Source organism: Anomaloglossus baeobatrachus, chromosome 7 (genome assembly GCF_048569485.1).
Source record: "Anomaloglossus baeobatrachus isolate aAnoBae1 chromosome 7, aAnoBae1.hap1, whole genome shotgun sequence".
Taxonomy (NCBI): domain Eukaryota; kingdom Metazoa; phylum Chordata; class Amphibia; order Anura; family Aromobatidae; genus Anomaloglossus; species Anomaloglossus baeobatrachus.
The window spans coordinates 244728626-244749245 of record NC_134359.1 but is presented as its reverse complement, the minus strand read 5'-3'; the positions used below and the strand labels follow the sequence as shown (position 1 = coordinate 244749245).

At 46.7% G+C, this 20620-nt stretch overlaps 1 protein-coding gene across 1 annotated transcript in view; it reads left to right on the top strand.

Annotated features, from left to right (window-relative positions):
* The window catches only part of LOC142245354 (cytohesin-3), a 163554-nt gene that overhangs the window by 93437 nt on the left and 49497 nt on the right, over nucleotides 1-20620 (top strand). The window contains exons 5-8 of the mRNA XM_075317999.1: nucleotides 6335-6453; nucleotides 13983-14063; nucleotides 17409-17521; nucleotides 19548-19696. Of these exons, the coding sequence (XP_075174114.1) occupies nucleotides 6335-6453; nucleotides 13983-14063; nucleotides 17409-17521; nucleotides 19548-19696 (462 nt within the window). The remainder of the gene's footprint in view (nucleotides 1-6334; nucleotides 6454-13982; nucleotides 14064-17408; nucleotides 17522-19547; nucleotides 19697-20620) is intronic.

Genomic DNA, 20620 nt, shown 5'->3' with positions numbered 1-20620 from the left:
GTTAATGGATGTCTTATGTTTAGGAAGTTTTAAGCAAATGGACAGTATAGAGCGAGCTTTTCATCAGACAGTGAGGCAGAACAGCATGTTCTTGGTTTTAATGGTTCAGGGACCAAATGCATCCTCCCTTAGCGAAACCTTTGATGTAATAATAGCTTTAAGTGTCTATAAAATTACCGTATTTTTCGCTTTATAAGACGCACCGGATTATAAGATGCACCCCAAACTTAGACATAAAAAAGGTAAAAAAAGAAAAATGGGGTCCGTATTCTCTTACCGGAGGGGGGCAGCAGTGGTGGTGAAGCGGGGTCACAGGAGTCAGAGGTTGTGCTGGCAGGCATGGCGGGTCAGTGGCAGCGGGGTCCATGGTGTGCGGTGGCGTCCGGGGTGGCAGGAGCCGGTGGGCCCGGGGTGGCAGGAGCCGCGGGGCCCGTGGTGGTGGCGGCGGCAGCAGCAGCGTCGGCGACGGCGGGTGAGTCATGCAGCAGGCCGGTGCAGTGAGTGTCCCAGTGTCCGCGGTCCCGGTTCAAATAACGGCACTTGCGCAGATGGAGCTCTCATCCAAGGGCTCCATCTGCGCATGCGCCCGCTGCCATCATTTGAAACTGGGACCGCGGACAAACTGGGTAACTTGCTGCACAGCCGCCCGCCCCGCATACACAGGGTGGCAGCCAGCAGGCTGCCCGCCCACCCTGCGTGCAAGAGGCCGGGTACCTGTGCTTGCGTGCGGGCGGCAGCTATCTGCCGCCTGCACACAGCACCCGGCCGCCGCCCGCACACGGCACCCGGCCGCCGCCCGCACATGGCACCCTCCACACAGCAGTGGATACTGCTAATGACGGGCTGCAAACCACAGAGACTCTTAATAGCATTACTACAACTGCCCATGGCAGAAATAACAGGCTGCAGATCCTAGTCACATATCTGCTAGCATTCCAAATACTGCCTTCATCTCAGGTGCTAGTTACTGATGAAGGCCATGTTTGGGCCGCAACGTCTTGACTTGACTATACTGAGTATGCAAAAATAAAAAATCATCAATTTACTGAATTCAGGAGTGCCTTGTATATATTACTACCGCACACTGCACCCGGCCGCCGCCCGCACACGGCACCCGGCCACCGCCCGTACACTGCACCCTGCCGCCGCTCGCCTACGGCACCCGGCCGCCGCCCGCCTACGGCACACGGCCGCCGCCCGCACACGGCCGCCGCCCGCACACGGCACCCGGCCGCCGCCCGCACACGGCCGGCCGCCGCCCGCACACGGCCGCCGGCCGCCGCCCGCACACGGCACCCGACTGCCGCCCGCACACAGCCACGGGTACCCGGCTGCCACCGCACGCAAGCACAGGTACCCGGCCGCTTGCACGCAGCCACAGGCACCCGGCCGCCCGATCACCACACAGACAGGACCCCCAGGTACCGCTATATTCGCTTTATAAGACGCACCCCCCATTTTTCTCTCAAATTTTTGGGAGGAAAAGTGCGTCTTTTAAAGCGAAAAATACGGTAATTTATATTTTAGAGATTCTGAAATATGTTGCTGATCACAGGGAGTCTGGGTCCGGAGACCCCCGCCGATCAGTCTAAGCAACGCTCCTGCATGTGTTGCGCACACAGGGTGGTGCAGGGGCTAAATAGTAAGTCTATGGCTCTGTACAGTCACTGTCATGGAGCTGTGTATGGACCATAATAATAATAGTTTATTTTTATAGCGCCAACATATTCCACAGCACTTTACAATCGAGTTGGGGCTCATACAGACAAAAACGAAGTAGCACATAGTTCAGCAGTTACAATAGGAATGAGGGCCCTTGCTCACAAGCTTACAATCTATTGGGAAATAGGGGGACACAAAAGGTTAAGAGTGCTTGTAGTATCTGCTCCGGCCATCATTATGATTCATTGATTTCATATAAAGATGAATGATCCGGTCATTAGACAGTAACCGTTTAAGTGCACTTACGTGCGATTGGTTGTATGAAGGATGTGAAGACAGAAATAGGAGCTAGAAGATTATGAATAGCATTTAGAAGGCAGGAACAGGGGAGGGTTAGGTTAGTGAGTTAAAGGGAACCTGTCACTAAATTTGGGGCCTATAATCTGCGGCCACCACCAGTTGGCTCTTATATGCATCATTCTAACATGCTGTATAGAAGAGTCCAGGCCGCTGTGTAGAACGTAAAAAACACTTTATAATACTCACCTAAATGGTTGCTGGGGTGGAGTTGCGTCATATGGGCGTCTCCATTCTCCGGTGCTGGCGGCTCCTCTTTCGGCCATCTTAGTTATCCTTTTGCTGAAGCCGGGGTGCATGACGCGTCTTACGTCCTCCACGCTCGCCGGCATTGACGTCCTGCTCAGGCGCACTTTGATCTGCCCTGAGCAGGGCAGATCAAAGTATTGTAGTGCACCTGCGCAGGACTGGCGAGTGTGTGAGGTAGGAAGCGTCATGCACACAGGCTTCAGAAGGAGGACGAAGATGGCCGAAAGAGGAGACGCCCATATGGCCCAACTCCACCGCAGTGACCGTTTAGGTGAGTATTATAAAGTGATTTTTATGTTCTACACAGCGTCCTGGTCTCGTATATACAGCATGTTAGAATGCTGTATATAAGAGCCCACTGGTGGTAGCCGCGGCTTTAGGCCCCAAATCTGCTGACAGGTTCCCTTTTAAGATGATAAGCTTGTCTGAAAAAATCTAAAGCCCCCCGTTACACACGGCGAGATCGCTAGCGAGATCGCTCAAACGTCAAAGGTTTTGTGACGTATCAGCGACCTCGCTAGCGATATCGCTGTGTGTGAAAAGCAGCAGTGAAGGGGCCCCTGCTGCGAGGTCGCTGATCGTGACAAAACGATCAGGATCATTTTTTGCTCGTTGGTCTCCCGCTGTGCAGCACACATCGGCGTGTTTGATGGCGGGAGACTAATGAGCACAGGACGGATTCACTTACCTGCATTGCACTCCGGAGCTCTCACCTGAGCTCCGGCGTGCAGCCTAGACTGCACCGCGAGCCCCGAGTGATTGATTTCCCGGAGATTGCGGTTCAGTTCATGACAGCTGCAGACAGGCCGGGCTGATCTCTGGTGCTCTCACCTGAACTCTGGATTGCAGCCCGGCCTATCCGCAGCTGTCATGAACTGAACCGCAATCGCCGGGGAATCAATCACTCGGCGCTCGTGGTAGCCAGTCGTACGCTCGGAGCGCCTGTTCTGAGTAAGTAGGGAGCAGTCATTACATGGGTGGCTGGTGGCTGATCTCTGATCGCTGTGGAGATCTGCCTGATTGACAACTCACCAGCGACCATGTAACGACGTTCCAGCGATCCCTGCCAGGTCGGATCGCTGGTGCGTTGCTACGTGTAATGGGACCCTAAGGTCATTTGCAGAACAGAGGGGGTGGGTAGGATGATAGACAGAGCTGAGGGATGAGATATAGGGTGGTGCAGAGCTGTGGAGAGCTTTGTGGGTGAGAGATATAAGTTTGTATTGTATTCTGTAGCTGATAGGTAGCCAGTGTAGTGACTGGCACAAGGTGGAGGCATCGGTGAAGTGGCTGTACAGAAATATGACCCTGGTTGCAGCATTCAGGATGGATTGGAGAGGAGAATGTTTGGTTAGCGGGACACCGATCAGTAAAGAGTTGCAATAGTCTAGACTAGAATGAATAAGACTTAATACTGTAAACTGCTGTGTATGCTGCTCATGCAAGAAGACCATGACCATACAGTGGTGGTATCTGGACCCACATCGTGTTTTGATCATCCTTTTGACATTTCCGGCAGCAAGTTCCAGGTTCATACTCCTTGCAGATTATTTCGATGTATAAGTATTCATGTTGATATTCATTTGGCTAGATTGACGCCTTTCGCCCCAATGGGGCTTATGATCTATTTTTCCTATCTTTAGCACAATGTAGAATAAACCCTTCCTATTAAATTGTGCCATCATATATAAGTCAAATTGCAAATTAATTTACTTATTATTAATCCTAATAATCATCTCATCAGTATTCTCCTAAGAGCTCAGTGAGTACAAGCTCTTTTCTATAGAGCTTCTAAGGGCCCCTGTATAGATTGCTGGATTCTACTAGTTTCATCCCAATGCATTGCTCCGATGCTTGCCACATCCGTGGGTGCGCAGTTGGGGGCAGTGGCACAATGATGCTGCTGGTCCAACTTGTTAATCAATTACCCCCATCAAATAAGAATCCAGGAGGCAGGAGAGCAGTGCGCTCCTAAAAACAATTTGAAACAACACCTTTAATAAGAATACAACAGAAAAAGAAAGGCTGCACTCCCATCAATTGCAGTCTGACTTTGTTGCAGGTGCTGTTTCTTCTAGAGTCGTCCTTTGTGCTCTAATCCAAATACAGTGGAACCTTGGTTTAAGAGTAAGGGTACTTTCACACTTGCATTCAGCGGAGTCCGTCACTATGGAGAATAGCGCGGTCCGTTAACGCACTGCGCTATTCTCCATAGACTTGTATGGACAACGCACTGTAACGCAAGTGTCTGCGTTGCATCCGCTGGACGACGCAGCGTCGTTATTTTGACGCTGTGTCGGGCGGAAGAAACGCAGCACGTAACGTTTTTTTGAGCAGCACAATCCGTAGGATTTCACTGCGCATGCTTTTTTTTTTTTTTTTAAATCAAACTTTATTTTGTGTCGCGGTGGCCGAACGTTCAGCTGAGCGCCCGCCTGCATGCCCGGCCGCCGGCAAGTGACCGCGATCAGCTGAGCGACCGGCTGCCTGCATGCCCGGCCGCCGGCAAGTGACATTGCTCAGCTGAGCGACTGGCCGCCGGCTATTGAGAGCGATCAGCTGATTGTTCACAATGGTCTGCTGCCGGTAAAACTATAAAGAATAAAAAATAAAAACAAAAATAAGCTTTCCGTTGTTTTGTACGATCCGTAGCATCCGTTGTGCCACTATATGCAGCGCGTCCGTTGCATCCGTCACACAACGCAATGCTACGGAAGCCGTCCAACGCAAGTGTGAAACTAGCCTAACTTGGTTTTAGAGCGTTTTGCAAGACAAGCAAAGGTTTTTAAAAATGTGTAACTTGGTTTAAGAGCAATGCTTTGCAATAAGAGCAAATTCCCACCGTGCTCACTTCCGGATCCATCCTTTCACCGCGCTCTGACCCGCTCTGGAGGTAACTTTCTGTCCATATGTACTGTTTACTGTATAGCGTATACCATTGTACAGTATATACTATACAGCATTTCTATCAATTTACATTTGTGGATACAGGATTGTACTCTTTCGGCTGACCAGTACAGCACATTACTTGTATTGTACCTCTCACACACAACAATTCTATTGTAAGCTAATGTGGAGTTTACTTTGCTTTGTTTTTTACTGTACTGCACAGTACTTTGTATTAGTGTACTGTTATAATTTTATATGAATACAGTACATTATATTACATAACTGTAATAGGTTTGTATAAATACTGTAAATATTTCTGGGTTGTGTAAAGAATTAACTGCATTTCAGTTATTTCCTATTTGAAAATTCGCTTTGATATAAGAGTAACTTGCTTTTAAGAGCACACACCCAGAACCAATTATACTCGTAATACAAGGTTCCACTGTATAGCAGAAAGAAGAGGGGGAACTGCGCACCAAATGGCACTTTGATGCTTCAAACTGAGTTTACTAAATGTCTCATGTTCGATATTCACACAGTAGTAAGTACAAGAGTACATAGTAATGTTTCTAGTAGGGTATGCTTCATCAGGCATCCCAGTTCAGGAAACTACTTCCCCATAAGGAATGCCATATGATAGTTGCCCTTCAGACACACTGCATGTGTGAAGGACAGGTATCTTCTAGTGTTCCTTATGGGGATGCACTCCCCTAATCTTGAACTTTTTACCTCTGATGAAGGGTGTTATACCTGAAATGTTTCCTTCTACTCCTGTAGCTACCGCACTGTTGCGTTGACAGCGCGTATCATTACTGTAACCAATAATGGGTTCGGCATGTTGAAACACACTCTCATCAAAACCGCTGAACTTCGTGATAAACAACAGTTGTAATGTGTGCTATTGTTGCAGCCAAAAACTCCTGTAACTACTCACTACTGGAAATATGTATTCCAACCAATAGAAATATCTTCTCATCTGTGGTCAGTTCTCTTTGAATGCTGTATGTTTATTGTATCCCAGCACAGTAAACAATGTGACTAATTCTAGACATGTATACGGTACATTGGATGGGATGTAGATTGTAAATTCTGGTGCATAGGGGTGGGAGGGCATTGTGTTGATGGTAACATTTTAGGCTCATGGTTTGTTTTCTTTCTTTTTTTTTGTTTTTAACAGGGTATCCAATTCCTGATAGAGAACGACTTGCTGCAGAACACTCCGGAGGATATAGCACAGTTTCTATACAAAGGTGAAGGTCTGAACAAAACTGTCATCGGTGATTACTTGGGAGAAAGGTAAATTGATACCCTTGATATTAAACGTGCCCTCGCCTTTTGCTGAGATAGACTGGAAATTCTGCATCCTGTATCAAGAAATGGAAAGTTAATGAGTCATGTCGAGCCGAACGTCAGCAGCTTGTAAAAGCGCAGATTATGAAAAGCGCTGATATCACGCAGACGCTAGGTATGTAAATGATCCGAACTGGAGGGACGCCAGACTAAGCACCGATCATGGGGGCAAGAACTTCCCTGTACTTCTCGTCAGTGATTTATATTGTCCGAACCTGCCCAGCCGGAAGTGGCTGACTACAGAGAGCAATAAACTGCATTAAATTACTTTGCCGAGTGCCATGATCACATATTTGGAGGAGCGGCCAAATTAGAGACAATCTTTGTAATATGGAAGCTGTTGTGACAATTGGCTGACCGTCGTGCTTTCGGCTCCTGTGACCTTCAGAAAGAGCGGAGATAGAAGAAATGTTTAGGTGGAGTTTAGTTTTAAAGAAAATTATGGTAGCGAAAAAATTGCATTTTGGTGGATTATAGAGGAGTATCCTCAAGAGAATCCTCCTTTTTTAATATAGACCGGGAGCCTCCTAATAGCAGTGTATAGACTGCCCTAATGCCTCAGATATAGACAATTCTTACTGATTTTCTAAGTTATCAAAAGTCCATCCTTGCATCTATTTCACATGCAAAGTGGAAGTGGTGAACAGTAGTAATAGGTGAGTACTACCATACACGGGTGCTCTGTACTCGTAACTAGTGATGAACGGGCACTACCATACACGGGTGCTCTGTACTCGTAACTAGTGATGAACGGGCACTACCATACACGGGTGCTCTGTACTCGTAACTAGTGATGAACGGGCACTACCATGCTCAGGTGCTCTGTACTCGTAACTAGTGATGAGTGAGCACTACCATACACGGGTGCTCTGTACTCGTAACTAGTGATGAGCGGGCACTACCATACACGGGTGCTCTGTACTCGTAACTAGTGATGAGCGGGCACTACCATACACGGGTGCTCTGTACTCGTAACTAGTGATGAGTGAGCACTACCATACACGGGTGCTCTGTACTCGTAACTAGTGATGAGCGAGCACTACCATACACGGGTGCTCTGTACTCGTAACTAGTGATGAGCGGGCACTACCATGCTGGGTGCTCAGTACTCGTAACTAGTGATGAGCGGGCACTACCATGCTCAGGTGCACAGTACTCGTAACTAGTGATGAGCGGGCACTACCATGCTCAGGTGCTCTGTACTCGTAACTAGTGATGAGCGGGCACTACCATGCTCAGGTGCACAGTACTCGTAACTAGTGATGAGCGGGCACTACCATGCTCAGGTGCTCGGTACTCGTAACTAGTGATGAGCGGGCACTACCATGCTCAGGTGCTCGGTACTCGTAACTAGTGATGAGCGGGCACTACCATGCTCAGGTGCCCAGTACTCGTAACTAGTGATGAGTGGGCACTACCATGTTCAGGTGCTCAGTACTCGTAGCTAGTGATGAGTGAGCACTACCATGCTCAGGTGCTCTGTACTCGTAACTAGTGATGAGCGAGCACTACGATGCTCAGGTGCTCTGTACTCGTAACTAGTGATGAGCGGGCACTACCATGCTCGGGTGCTCTGTACTCGTAACTAGTGATGAGCGGGCACTACCATGCTCGGGTGCTCTGTACTCGTAACTAGTGATGAGCGAGTACTACCATGCTTTGGTGCTCAGTACTTGTAGCGAGCAGTTGGATGCTCGGATGGGTACCCAGGTATAATGGAAGTCCATGAGGGACTTAAGCATTTTTCCATGAAATCTTTTGGAAAAATGCTCGAGACCTCCATTGACTTCCATTATACTTGGATTCCCAATTCAAGTTTCAGATTTGTCTCTCCCAATAATATAGGCTGAATATGAGGTCTTTGTGTCTCCAAGATGCTTCTGTCTTCACTCCTTATTAGTGATGAGCCAGCACTACCATGCTTGGGTACTCAGTATTTAAAATAAGCAGGTTGGACGCTTGGACGGGCTCGAGTCGAGTACAGAGTATAATGGAAGACCATGAGGGACTCGGGCATTTTTCCAGAAGATTTCCCAGAAAAATGCTCAAGTCCCCATTCGACTGCTGGTTAAGAGAACCCAGCAACTCGAGCATAGTAGTGCTCACTCATCACTAGCTATGAGTACCGAGCACCTGAGCATGGTAGTGCCCGCTCATCACTAGTTACCAGTACTGAGCACCCGAGCATGGTAGTGCCCGGTCATCACTAGTTACCAGTACTGAGCACCCGAGCATGGTAGTGCCCGGTCATCACTAGTTACCAGTACTGAGCACCCGAGCATGGTAGTGCCCGGTCATCACTAGTTACCAGTACTGAGCACCCGAGCATGGTAGTGCCCGGTCATCACTAGTTACCAGTACTGAGCACCTGAGCATGGTAGTGCCCGGTCATCACTAGTTACCAGTACTGAGCACCCGAGCATGGTAGTGCCCGCTCATCACTAGTTACGAGTACTGAGCACCCGAGCATGGTAGTGCTCACTCATCACTAGTTACGAGTACTGAGCACCCGAGCATGGTAGTGCCCGCTCATCACTAGTTACGAGTACCAAGCACTCAAGCATAGTAGTGCCCGCTCATCACTAGTTACGAGTACTGAGCACCCGAGCATGGTAGTGCCCGCTCATCACTAGTTACGAGTACTGAGCACCCGAGCATGGTAGTGCTCACTCATCACTAGTTACGAGTACTGAGCACCCGAGCATGGTAGTGCCCGCTCATCACTAGTTACGAGTACCAAGCACTCAAGCATAGTAGTGCCCGCTCATCACTAGTGAGGAGGTGAACTCCAGCTTTCTGCATTTTCCCTGCTGAGACGATGTTAAAAAGGTGGATGTAATAAATGGGTCCAAACGGTGACTCCGACTCTGGTGGACTCAGGACTCTTCAGTAATGCTGTGTAAAAGCACATTTTATATGAGAAATAATGCAACAGTAGCTGACACCACTACGATCAGTCAATCAGCAAGAAGGGGCCAGATATGACAACCCCTATAAAATAAAGCATGTTAATGGTCCCATTACCACATGTATGAGCCTTTGGCTGATTTTCTGGCAAAAATATAATAAATAGTTATTTTTTATTTTTTATTCAGTGCTCAATGTGTAAAAAGGAAAACTGTATTTAGAATAATTATTTTTAAGTTAAAAACCCTGAAATGCTGGGGTCTGACTGCATGGACCTGGATGGACTCCGGACTTATTCGGGCCACGAGTGTCCACTTTTATTGCAGGCATATTATTATCAGTCTCATTCATATCCATAGATTATAACGCTATATTGTGGATTCTAAAAGGATCCTTCTGACATACACCAACAATATCCAGACCAAAAAGTGTCTTTCTGAAGACCTCTTGGTTTTCGTCACATTCAACCTCCCCATTTTTGTCTCTGGCAATGCTAATAATATGTTCTCTGTTTTGCGATGGTTTTAGTTCTCACTATTTGAATAGACGTCTTGGCTCTAAATCTGCTCTGCGTGCCAAACACACGGACTGCGCTCGCTATCTGCCACCTCATTCTGCGCTGTGCGCCAGTATGGCTCCTTTACAGGGGCTTGTCAGTGCGCCAGCATACACATTTAAGGGCACAAGCTCTGCATTGAGAATTTTATATTTTTTTTTTAATCACTTAAAACGGCAGATCCTGCGCCTGGCTGAAATGGTTTGTGTATGGAGGTTAGAACAAATATTTTCATTTTTAGGTTTGCTAGTTTTAGTGCTTTTTTTTCCCCTCCTAATCACTTATTACTTATTTTATTCGGAACATACAGTTGAATGAACACTTATTAAAAAAAATAAAAAAAAATTATTTTTTTTTGTTTGTATAGTTCTATTTTAATAATGAAACTTCAGTTTGCATTTTTTTTTATAGTCACGTCATTCATTTCTAAGTTAGTCCCTTCAGGGTCACTTCTCCCTTTATCAGTCCCATCCTAACGGGTTTGGTTGAATTCTAACCCCCAGATCCACATTGCGGTCATGTCTGGCCGCTTACTTGATTGCTCGCTGTAGCCGGAAGTGTTGAGTTCTGGTGAGGAGGCTTTAAGGTGAAACTCCTCAGGGGAAGGTGTGGGCTGACATAGTCACCATGGAATGCAGAACGGCTATGCAATATTTCAGCTTGCCGCTCCTGGTCCATACAGTGACTGAGGTACTTCTGTGAAGCCTTTACTTCAAAGGAGACACATTGTAATTTCATTAAGAAGAATTCCTGAGCTCCGCCGCGGGTCCTGGATGCGTTCCGCCGCGGGTCCTGGATGCGCTTCTCCGCAGGTCCTCGATTCGTTCCGCCGCAGGTCCTCGATGCGTTCCGCCGCAGCTCCTCGATGCGTTCCCCCACAGCTCTTCGATGCGCTCCGCCGCGGGTCCTGGATGCGCTCCGCCGCGGGTCCTGGATGCGCTCCGCCGCGGGTCCTGGATGCGCTCCGCCGCAGCTCTTCGATGCGCTCCGCCGCGGGTCCTGGATGCGCTCCGCCGCGGGTCCTGGATGCGCTCCGCCGCGGGTCCTGGATGCGCTCCGCCGCGGGTCCTCGATGCGTTCCGCCGCGGGTCCTGGATGCCTACCACTGCATCCCAGGTCCCCGGAGCTTTACGATATCTGTGTGTGTGTGTGTGTGTGTGTGTGTGTGCATGCGTGCGCGTTCCACCACAGTTCCTTACTACGTCCTACCACAGGTCCTCACATTCCACAGCGTTCCGATCTTCCTTCTTTTGGGGGTGTCTGTTTTCTTTAACAAAGTGTCCTGCAGTATTCCTTAACTTTTTTCATTATTGAGCCGCAACTAGGGCTTATTTTGTGGGTAGGGCTTATATTTAAGCCTTACTCCGAAAAAGCCGAAAATTCCTGCTGGGGCTTATTTTCAGGGAAATATGGTATAAGCCTTTGTATTAACTTCCACTAGTTGCTTTGGATATGTCTTACAACCCCTCTTAAAAGATGATAGGACAAATTTCAGTAGTTGTATCATGAGAATAAAAAATTTTCAAGAGCAAAGTGAAAGACTGCAAGCAGAGATGTTGAACAGTGCATTTGTATCCCATAGCACCCAACTAAGGGCCTTTTGCAAAATGAAAATGGTACTCTTGTGTAAAAGGGCACTTCTACCTTTTAGATATTTATGGTATAATGACTTAAACAGGTATTGTCAAGTTTGGAATTCATCCGTTATCCATAGGATAGGGAATAAATTGTCAATCGCTGGGACTCGCATCGATCCTAAGAATTGAGGCTCTGAAGAACCTGTGAGACTTCAGTAGTGGTCAATCGTGTGCACTTCTGCTCCAATCATTATTATGAGAGAGTGCAGAGCTCAACTATCTCTACTACTCCCATAAGAATGAATGGAGTGACAGTGCACAAAATTGACCACCACTCTCGTTACGGGGTTCCAGGTGCTTAGAATAAAGAAGGGTCAAAAGGTCATACATCGGCGATTGGTGATGTCTGAGCCTTGCAGGTTTTAAAGATGAACCCATGTGGAGAACGGAGGTTCCCTGACCCATCTGGTGACGCTGTGGCTGCCACCTCGTTGTAGAGTCTGAATTGGAGATAGCCATCTATGGGCCTTATGAGCCATCTATGGGCCTTATGAGCCATCTATGGGCCTTATGAGCCATCTATGGGCCTTATGAGCCATCTATGGGCCTTATGAGCCATCTATGGGCCTTATGAGCCATCTATGGGCCTTATGAGCCATCTATGGGCCTTATGAGCCATCTATGGGCCTTATGAGCCATCTATGGGCCTTATGAGCCATCTATGGGCCTTATGAGCCATCTATGGGCCTTATGAGCCATCTATGGGCCTTATGAGCCATCTATGGGCCGTCTATGAGCCGTCTATGGGCCGTCTGTGGGCCGTCTATGGGCCGTCTGTGGGCCGTCTATGGGCCGTCTGTGGGCCGTCTATGGGCCGTCTGTGGGCCGTCTATGGGCAGTCTGTGGGCCGTCTATGGGCAGTCTGTGGGCCGTCTATGGGCAGTCTGTGGGCCGTCTATGGGCAGTCTGTGGGCCGTCTATGGGCAGTCTGTGGGCCATCTATGGGCAATCTATGGGCCTTATGAGCCATCTATGGGCCTTATGAGCCGTCTATGGGCCGTCTGTGGGCCATCTATGGGCCGTCTGTGGGCCATCTATGGGCCGTCTGTGGGCCATCTATGGGCAATCTGTGGGCCATCTATGGGCCATCTATGGGCCAAGCTGTCAATCTCATCTCTTTGTGAATGAAGAGAGCTGTTGCCTATCTTCCTGGACATGGTGGTCAGTTGTCTTTCTAGGTAGGTCATGGAGAACCTCATTCTTTACAGAAAGAAGATTTGCATCGCTCAAACATTTTTATTGATATGCCATAAATGTCCAACGTGTGAATACCCTTTTAGTTTATATTGTACAACTTTTTTTTTTTTTTTTTTGTTAAACGGCACAACTCTTTTCAGCTTTCCACAGGTCTAAATCATGTTTACAGAAAATGTTGACACTTTATAAATGGATTAATGGCTCTAATGTTACCTCCTGCACTCCATCACTAGGCACCCAGTGTAGCGGAGGCACAAAAATCCCGCTCTTGGCAGCGGCGGCAGTCATCAGCTGTCACTCACCCGTCCCTGAATGCCCCTGTTGTGTAATCCTGATTTACACTCACAATGATTCAGGAATGCGGACATGTGTTAAACCATTTAAGTACATGACCCGGCTCTACCGAGCTGCCACTGCACGTCTGCCTGGTGATCAGCAGGAAAGGCACAGACCCTCGTATCATAGTGATGGAAACTCCAGCAAGATCATTCAATGCAGAAAACAGACGGAACTGAAGGCGCTTAATGGCTATTAATTACGCCTCAACAAAATACTTATTATAAACCTTAAAGGGTTAATTCCTACCATTAAACGTTATCGGCTATCCAAAGGTTTGGTAGTCATACGCAGGTTGGTGAGATTCCAGCCACTGTGACCCTCGCCATTTCCGAAAATGAGGCTCTGAAATACCCAATGGTAAAGACGCAGTGGCCAGGCATGTACGCCACCACTTAAATGTTCATTGTCTACAGGACTGTCGGAGAAAGCTGAATGATATACACCGCCATCTCCGGCAGCCTCAAATAATATGAATGGAGCTGTGGCGCACATGTTTGGCAACTACCCCGTTCTGGTGGGACATTTCAAGATCCCTTCTTTAGGATCAGTGATGGTCCCAGCAGTTGGACTCCCATCGATTAAAAGTTACCCCTATTGGAATAGGTAATTGTGTTTAGTGTTTGGGATACTTATATTCTTGAATTTCCTAAATAATACAATGTTAATATATGGATGAATGGATTCCATTATAACTTATGAATGGAGAATACCACTGTTACGTATCCATCACGCCTACATTTACCGTATACATCGGGAGCTTTGGAGGCCGTTAATGCGTTGTAACCATAAGTGAACTATTATATCCCGAGCGTTACAATATGTTCTTTTATTCCTTACAGGGATGATTTTAATATCCTGGTTCTTCAAGCGTTTGTTGAACTCCATGAGTTTGCGGATTTGAATCTCGTCCAGGCATTAAGGTCAGTCTTGCGATCAGCATATGCTAAGGCAGGGGTGGAACCTTTTATCTGCTGGGGGCCATTTGAAAATTTCTACCATCATTCAGGGGCCGCACAACATGATCAACTTGAAAATTACCCTACTATATTAGGTCAAACCATTAACTCACTGTGGCAGCTGGAGCTTCTTGTTTTGGTGTGGACATGATATTAGGTGATATTGATCTTGGTGCTTCTCACCACTGCTTTTCCAGGTTTGTGTCGGCTGGGACTGTGGTATATGCATCACAAAGGAGACGCTGGGGGCATCTACATCACAGGAGACGCTGTGGGGCATCTACATCACAGGAGACGCTGTGGGGCATCTACATCACAGGAGACGCTGTGGGGCATCTACATCACAGGAGACGCTGTGGGGCATCTACATCACAGGAGACGCTGGGGGGCATCTACATCACAGGAGACGCTGGGGGGCATCTACATCACAGGAGACGCTGGGGGGCATCTACATCACAGGAGACGCTGGGGGGCATCTACATCACAGGAGACGCTGGGGGGCATCTACATCACAGGAGACGCTGGGGGGCATCTACATGACAGGAGACGCTGGGGGGCATCTACATCACAGGAGACGCTGGGGGGCATCTACATCACAGGAGACGCTGGGGGGCATCTACATCACAGGAGACGCTGGGGGGCATCTACATCACAGGAGACGCTGGGGGGCATCTACATCACAGGAGACGCTGGGGGGCATCTACATCACAGGAGACGCTGGGGGGCATCTACATCACAGGAGACGCTGGGGGGCATCTACATCACAGGAGACGCTGGGGGGCATCTACATCACAGGAGACGCTGGGGGGCATCTACATCACAGGAGACGCTGGGGGGCATCTACATCACAGGAGACGCTGGGGGGCATCTACATCACAGGAGATGCTGGGGGGCATCTACATCACAGGAGACGCTGGGGGGCATCTACATCACAGGAGACGCTGGGGGGCATCTACATCACAGGAGACGCTGGGGGGCATCTACATCACAGGAGACGCTGGGGGGCATCTACATCACAGGAGACGCTGGGGGGCATCTACATCACAGGAGACGCTGGGGGGCATCTACATCACAGGAGACGCTGGGGGGCATCTACATCACAGGAGACGCTGGGGGGCATCTACATCACAGGAGACGCTGGGGGGCATAAACATCACTAGGGACTTGGAGGGGCATAAACATCACTAGGGACTTGGAGGGGCATAAACATCACTAGGGTTGCTGGGGGGCATAAACATCACTGAGGGTATTTACATCACTGGAGGGCACAGACATAGTTGGGGGGCAATGGGTAGCAATCTTTATCAAAGTATGTGCAATTTAAAATATAATGGTAAACTCAACTATCTCTGCTTTTGTTTGGTTGTTCAGCTAAAAAAAAAAGTTAATTAAATGTGCTTCAATTAGAAAGTTAACTTACACCTACAAATTGAATGGTTACGACCACAAGTAACTAACGGTCATTATGAGTGGACATAACCATGAATACCTAAGCTGCAATGCCCTGCACATGAGGTAAGAGGCATGGCTATATCAGGATAACAATACTAGATTTCTAATTGAAAGTATTTGCTAATATTATTATTACACCTACTACATGTTGAAACAGGAGGATATAGATCTGTACAACACTATATATACTCATACTGATTTTTCCTATGAATAGTCTGAATTAAATGCAGAACCAAAGTTGGCACAAATAAGGTTTACATAATGAAAACCATTTTGTGCCAATAAGCCTTGCCACATAAAACTATAGAGCTTAATGTGTCTTGGAGCGTTACCGTTAGTAGACCACCCACTCTGGATCCCAGATTACACAGACCACTGTTTAACACAGAAAAACATTGCAAGATTTCCATTTCATAACGTCTCAAAAGTTTAACCCATCATATATAATATAGGCTATGTATACTGCAGCCATTATTGGAAAACATCTTATAGTTATGAGTCTAGCCTAATGGAGGTGGTTGGTAAAATCAAGTAACCCAGAAAATGACGAACTCTGGAGAATTGGCAATTTATCACAAGGTGCTGTAAATATATTTTAAAGGAGTTATATTTTCCGTATGGGCCTAAAAATTAACTGGTAGGTAGTTACGAACTACCTGCCTATTCTACCCGCAGCCAATCTCTCCTGATCGCTCCTGCTTCAAATAACACCACGTCAACAGAGCAGTTCCTTTTATTCTGCTCTGTTCATGGGGTGTTATTTCCATTGTCATCCTGATTGACAGCTGGCTACCTAACTGCAGAAGCTGGCTATCAATCAGTATGACAATCAGTATGACATCGGCACAGTTGAGCATTGAGAAAGTGCTGACCCATTGACGAGAAGTGACATGAAGCAGGGGAATCTCCGGTTGAGATTAACCCCCTGTGGAATAGGCAGGTAGTTGGCGACTACCTACCTGTTAGGGCGGTGTCACACGCTACGATATATCGGGCGATATGTCGTCGGGGTCACGGATTCCGTGACGCATATCCGGCATCGTTAGAGATGTCGTAGCGTGTGACAGCTACGAACGACTGTGAACGAGCAAAAATACTCACCTTATCGTTGCTCGTTGACACATCATTCATTTTCATAAAGTCGTTCCTCCTTCTGCGCGCCGGTTGTTCATCGTTCCCGAGGCAGCACACATCGCTCCGTGTGACACCCCGGGAATGACTAACATAGCTTACCTGCGTCCCGCCGGCAATGAGGAAGAAAGGAGGTGGGCGGGATGTTTACGTCCCGCTCATCTCCGCCCCTCCGCTTCTATTGGCCGGCCGCTGTGTGACGTCAAACGTTCCTCCCCCTTCAGGAAGAGGATGTTCGCCGCCCACTACGACGTCGTTAGGGAGGTAAGTATGTGTGATGGGGGTTTAACGACTTTGTATGACACAGGCAATGAATTGCCCGTGACGCGCAAACGATGCGGGCGGGTGCGATTGCTCATGCGATCGCACGATAAATCGGTGCGTGTGACTCCGCCCTTAGTTCTTATTACCATACACAAAAATAATACACATTCTAATTTAACTCCTTCAAAAGTGACAGCAAATATGGCTGGAAGGAGTGGACACCGAGCTGATTTCATCCGTGGGAGTGGAGTGGGGTGGGGATGTCTGACTTTTAAGGATGCTGGAAGGATTCTGATAAAAGGGGAGCAGAATCAAGAAATAGTGGCAAGGTGTTCAAAAGTAAGGTACCAGGTACAGAGAAGAATTGGTTAAGGCAAATGACATTCGACGCAACTGTTGTATTTTCCAAATTTCTGTAAATTTTATGTATGGTTTTTATATGTATATTTTTTTATGTTGCAGACAGTTTTTGTGGAGCTTTAGGTTACCAGGGGAAGCCCAGAAGATAGACCGGATGATGGAAGCATTTGCATCACGATACTGTCTGTGTAACCCTGGCGTGTTTCAGTCCACAGGTTAGTAAGACCAGGAGATAAGTTACTGCAAATGTGCTTCACAGCCGCCTGGTGAAATGAAAAGGATATTTTTTTTCTTTTTTTTTTTTTTTTCTTTTTAGAGGATTTATTTGAATTATTTAACAAACTCTTTAATTTTATTTTATTTTTTTGTTTTGTTTAACTTAATTGTATTTTACCTTATTTCAGTTTCTTTGTTTTTTGGTTGTTTTTTCTATCGTTTTTAGTTTTGTTGAAAAGTTATCTTCGTTGCACACAAGTTTAATATAACCCGATAAAAAAATCTGCAAGGCAGCTTAAACCATTAGTATGTTAATGTGCTATAGTTTTCTTAATATCTTTACTTAAAGGGCCTGATTTGATTGTAGAGGGTTTTAGCTAATGGACGTTCTACAATCAGAAGGTCCTAATCCCGCCCCCCTTATACAGGAGGGCAATTTATTTTCACGAGGGGTCACATGAGAGATCATGACTGTTTGTTGTGAAGGGCTGAAATTAATATTTAATATATTAGTTAATATAAAGTAATGTAAAATAATTATCAGTTAATATTGAGCAGCATGACACCTCCTTATATACGGTATGAGCCGTCACATAGCCCACCTATATACAGTGAGCCCCTACGCAACCCCTCTATTTACAGTATGAGCCCTCACCCAGCCCCCTAAATACAGTAGAATTCCATACACAGCCCCCTATAAACAATGAGACCTCACATAGCCTCCCTGTATACAGTGAGTCCCTACATAGCATCATTATATACAGTCTGAGCCCCCATATAACCCCTGTATACAGTGTAAGCCCCACATAGCCTCCTATATACGGTATGATCCTCCACCTACCCCGCCTATACACAGTTTGAGCTCCTACATAGTCCTCCATTTATACAGTAATAGTCCTCAGATAGCCTCCCCATATATGTTGAGCCCCCCACATAGCCTTCCTATATATAGACACACACTCACACATATATATATGGGAAAAAAAAGAACATACTCTCCTCGCTTCATTCCACCTGTGCTCTGCTGCAGTCTTTGATGTGTGCACTGATCCTTCACATAGCAAATGAAATGTAGTGATGTCATTGCTTCTGCTGTCTTAGTTACACATGTTGAATGGTGGAAGAAGGAGTCAGCGGCTCTGTTCTCCACTATTGTATTCACCACTACCTGCATCCTGAGTATGCAGACAGTAGTGACATTGAGACACCAGGCGGGGGAGGACGGCCACATGATGCAGCCCATCGGCCACTGTTTTCAGCCCTTTGGCTTTCTCATTCTGGCCCATCAGCTGCACTTTGCCCAGGTCTGCAACAGACTAATAGGTAATGTGTATAGAGGTCTCAGACAATTGATTTCTGAGGAAATAAGGATCCAAAATGTCCAGTTTCACTGTGCCCAGTCCTTTTGTTCTCTAGAGATAAACTGCTGCCAGAGATATCTGGCAGTGGCTCGCTCTTAAGGTACCGTCACACATATCAAGATCGCTAGTGAGTCACGGTTTCTGTGACGCAGTAGCGATCCCGTTAGCGATCATGTTATGTGTGACACCTACCAGCGATCAGGCCCCTGCTGTGAGATCTCTAGTCGTTGCAGAATGGTCCAGGCCTTTTTCTTCAAAGGTGATGTCCTGCTGGGCAGGACACATCGCTGTGTTTGACACTGTGTGACAGGGTCACAGTGACTGCTGAGATCGTTGTACAGGTGGCTACTGCGACCTGTATCGTTCCTGCATCGCTGGTAAGATCTGACTGTGTGACATCTCCCCTGCGACCTCCCAGCGACTTACCAGCGATCCCTATCAGGTCGCATCATTTTCGGGATCGCTGGTAAGTCGTTGTGTGTGACTGGGCCTTTAGAGCACACAGGAGCTTTCGACACAATGAGTGCTCCTAAATATGGGAGAGTTGGGCGAGAGAGCTGCAAATCAGACGAGCGGCTGAGACATCATTAGGCCAATAGATAACTAAAGTGTATGCGATAATCACCTAACTATATGTTAACCTTAATCAATTTTTCCCCTATAGATACCTGCTACGTCTTGTCTTTCGCGATCATTATGCTGAACACAAGTTTGCATAATCCCAATGTGAGGGATAAACCGTCAGTGGAGCGATTTATATCTATGAATCGTGGAATCAATGAAGGTGGCGATCTTCCAGAGGAATTATTAAGGGTAATTCAATTCTTTCAAGTTATTCAATATTGCTTTTTTTTCTGTCCTTAATCTTTTTATGTAGCCAACATATCCCTTCTTTCAGTAAAGATCAAAACTTTGTCCCTTTTTTAATTTTTAAATGCACCCAATCTCCTAAGTTGGATAACCCAGTCATGTTTGGTAATGTGAGTGGAAATTAGAAAAACCAATAGAAATCCAATGTGACATCTTAAGGACCTAAAAAAACCAAATTTTATAATGTAGCTGTTTGTAAACTGGTTTCCCTTAAAGGAAACCTTTTACATTAGATCAAAGGGAAACTTTCAGCAGGTTTTTGCTACCTCATATGACAGAATCATAATGTAGACAAGGAGATTCTGAATCCACCAGTATATCACTTAGATTACTGGCTGAAGCCATTCTGACACAATCAAAGAATTTATATTCAGGAACACAGCAAAGCTACCCTTGCCCACACCAGGCTTCCAGAGATTGTGCATTCACTGTGAGGTGTCAATCACAGCAGGTGGGGTATGCCAGAGTTCTAGTCCTGGGTAATCTGGGTAATATGCAAAACAGGAAACTACATATATCTTTCCTTTTGCAACCCCTTTATTTTATAGCCTATACAAAAGATCATCTTTCTATTTTACAGAACATGGACACTTTTGGGGGAATTTTTTAAAATAATTTCTAGCTTAAAATACAGTATATGCATGTATTTTAAGCAAGAATTATTATTATTTTTTTTTTGCATTTGGGTTTAATTACAAATTTTGCACTATTTGCCTTCTATAGTGTCGTTTATTGATGGCTGCAGAACCTGCTAAAAGGAATCTGTCAGCTGGTTTTTGCTATGTATTCTGAAGACAGTAGGAGATAGGGGCTAAGATACAGGTTTCAGAGATGTGCCACTTATCAGGCTGTGTGCTGTTGTTTCAG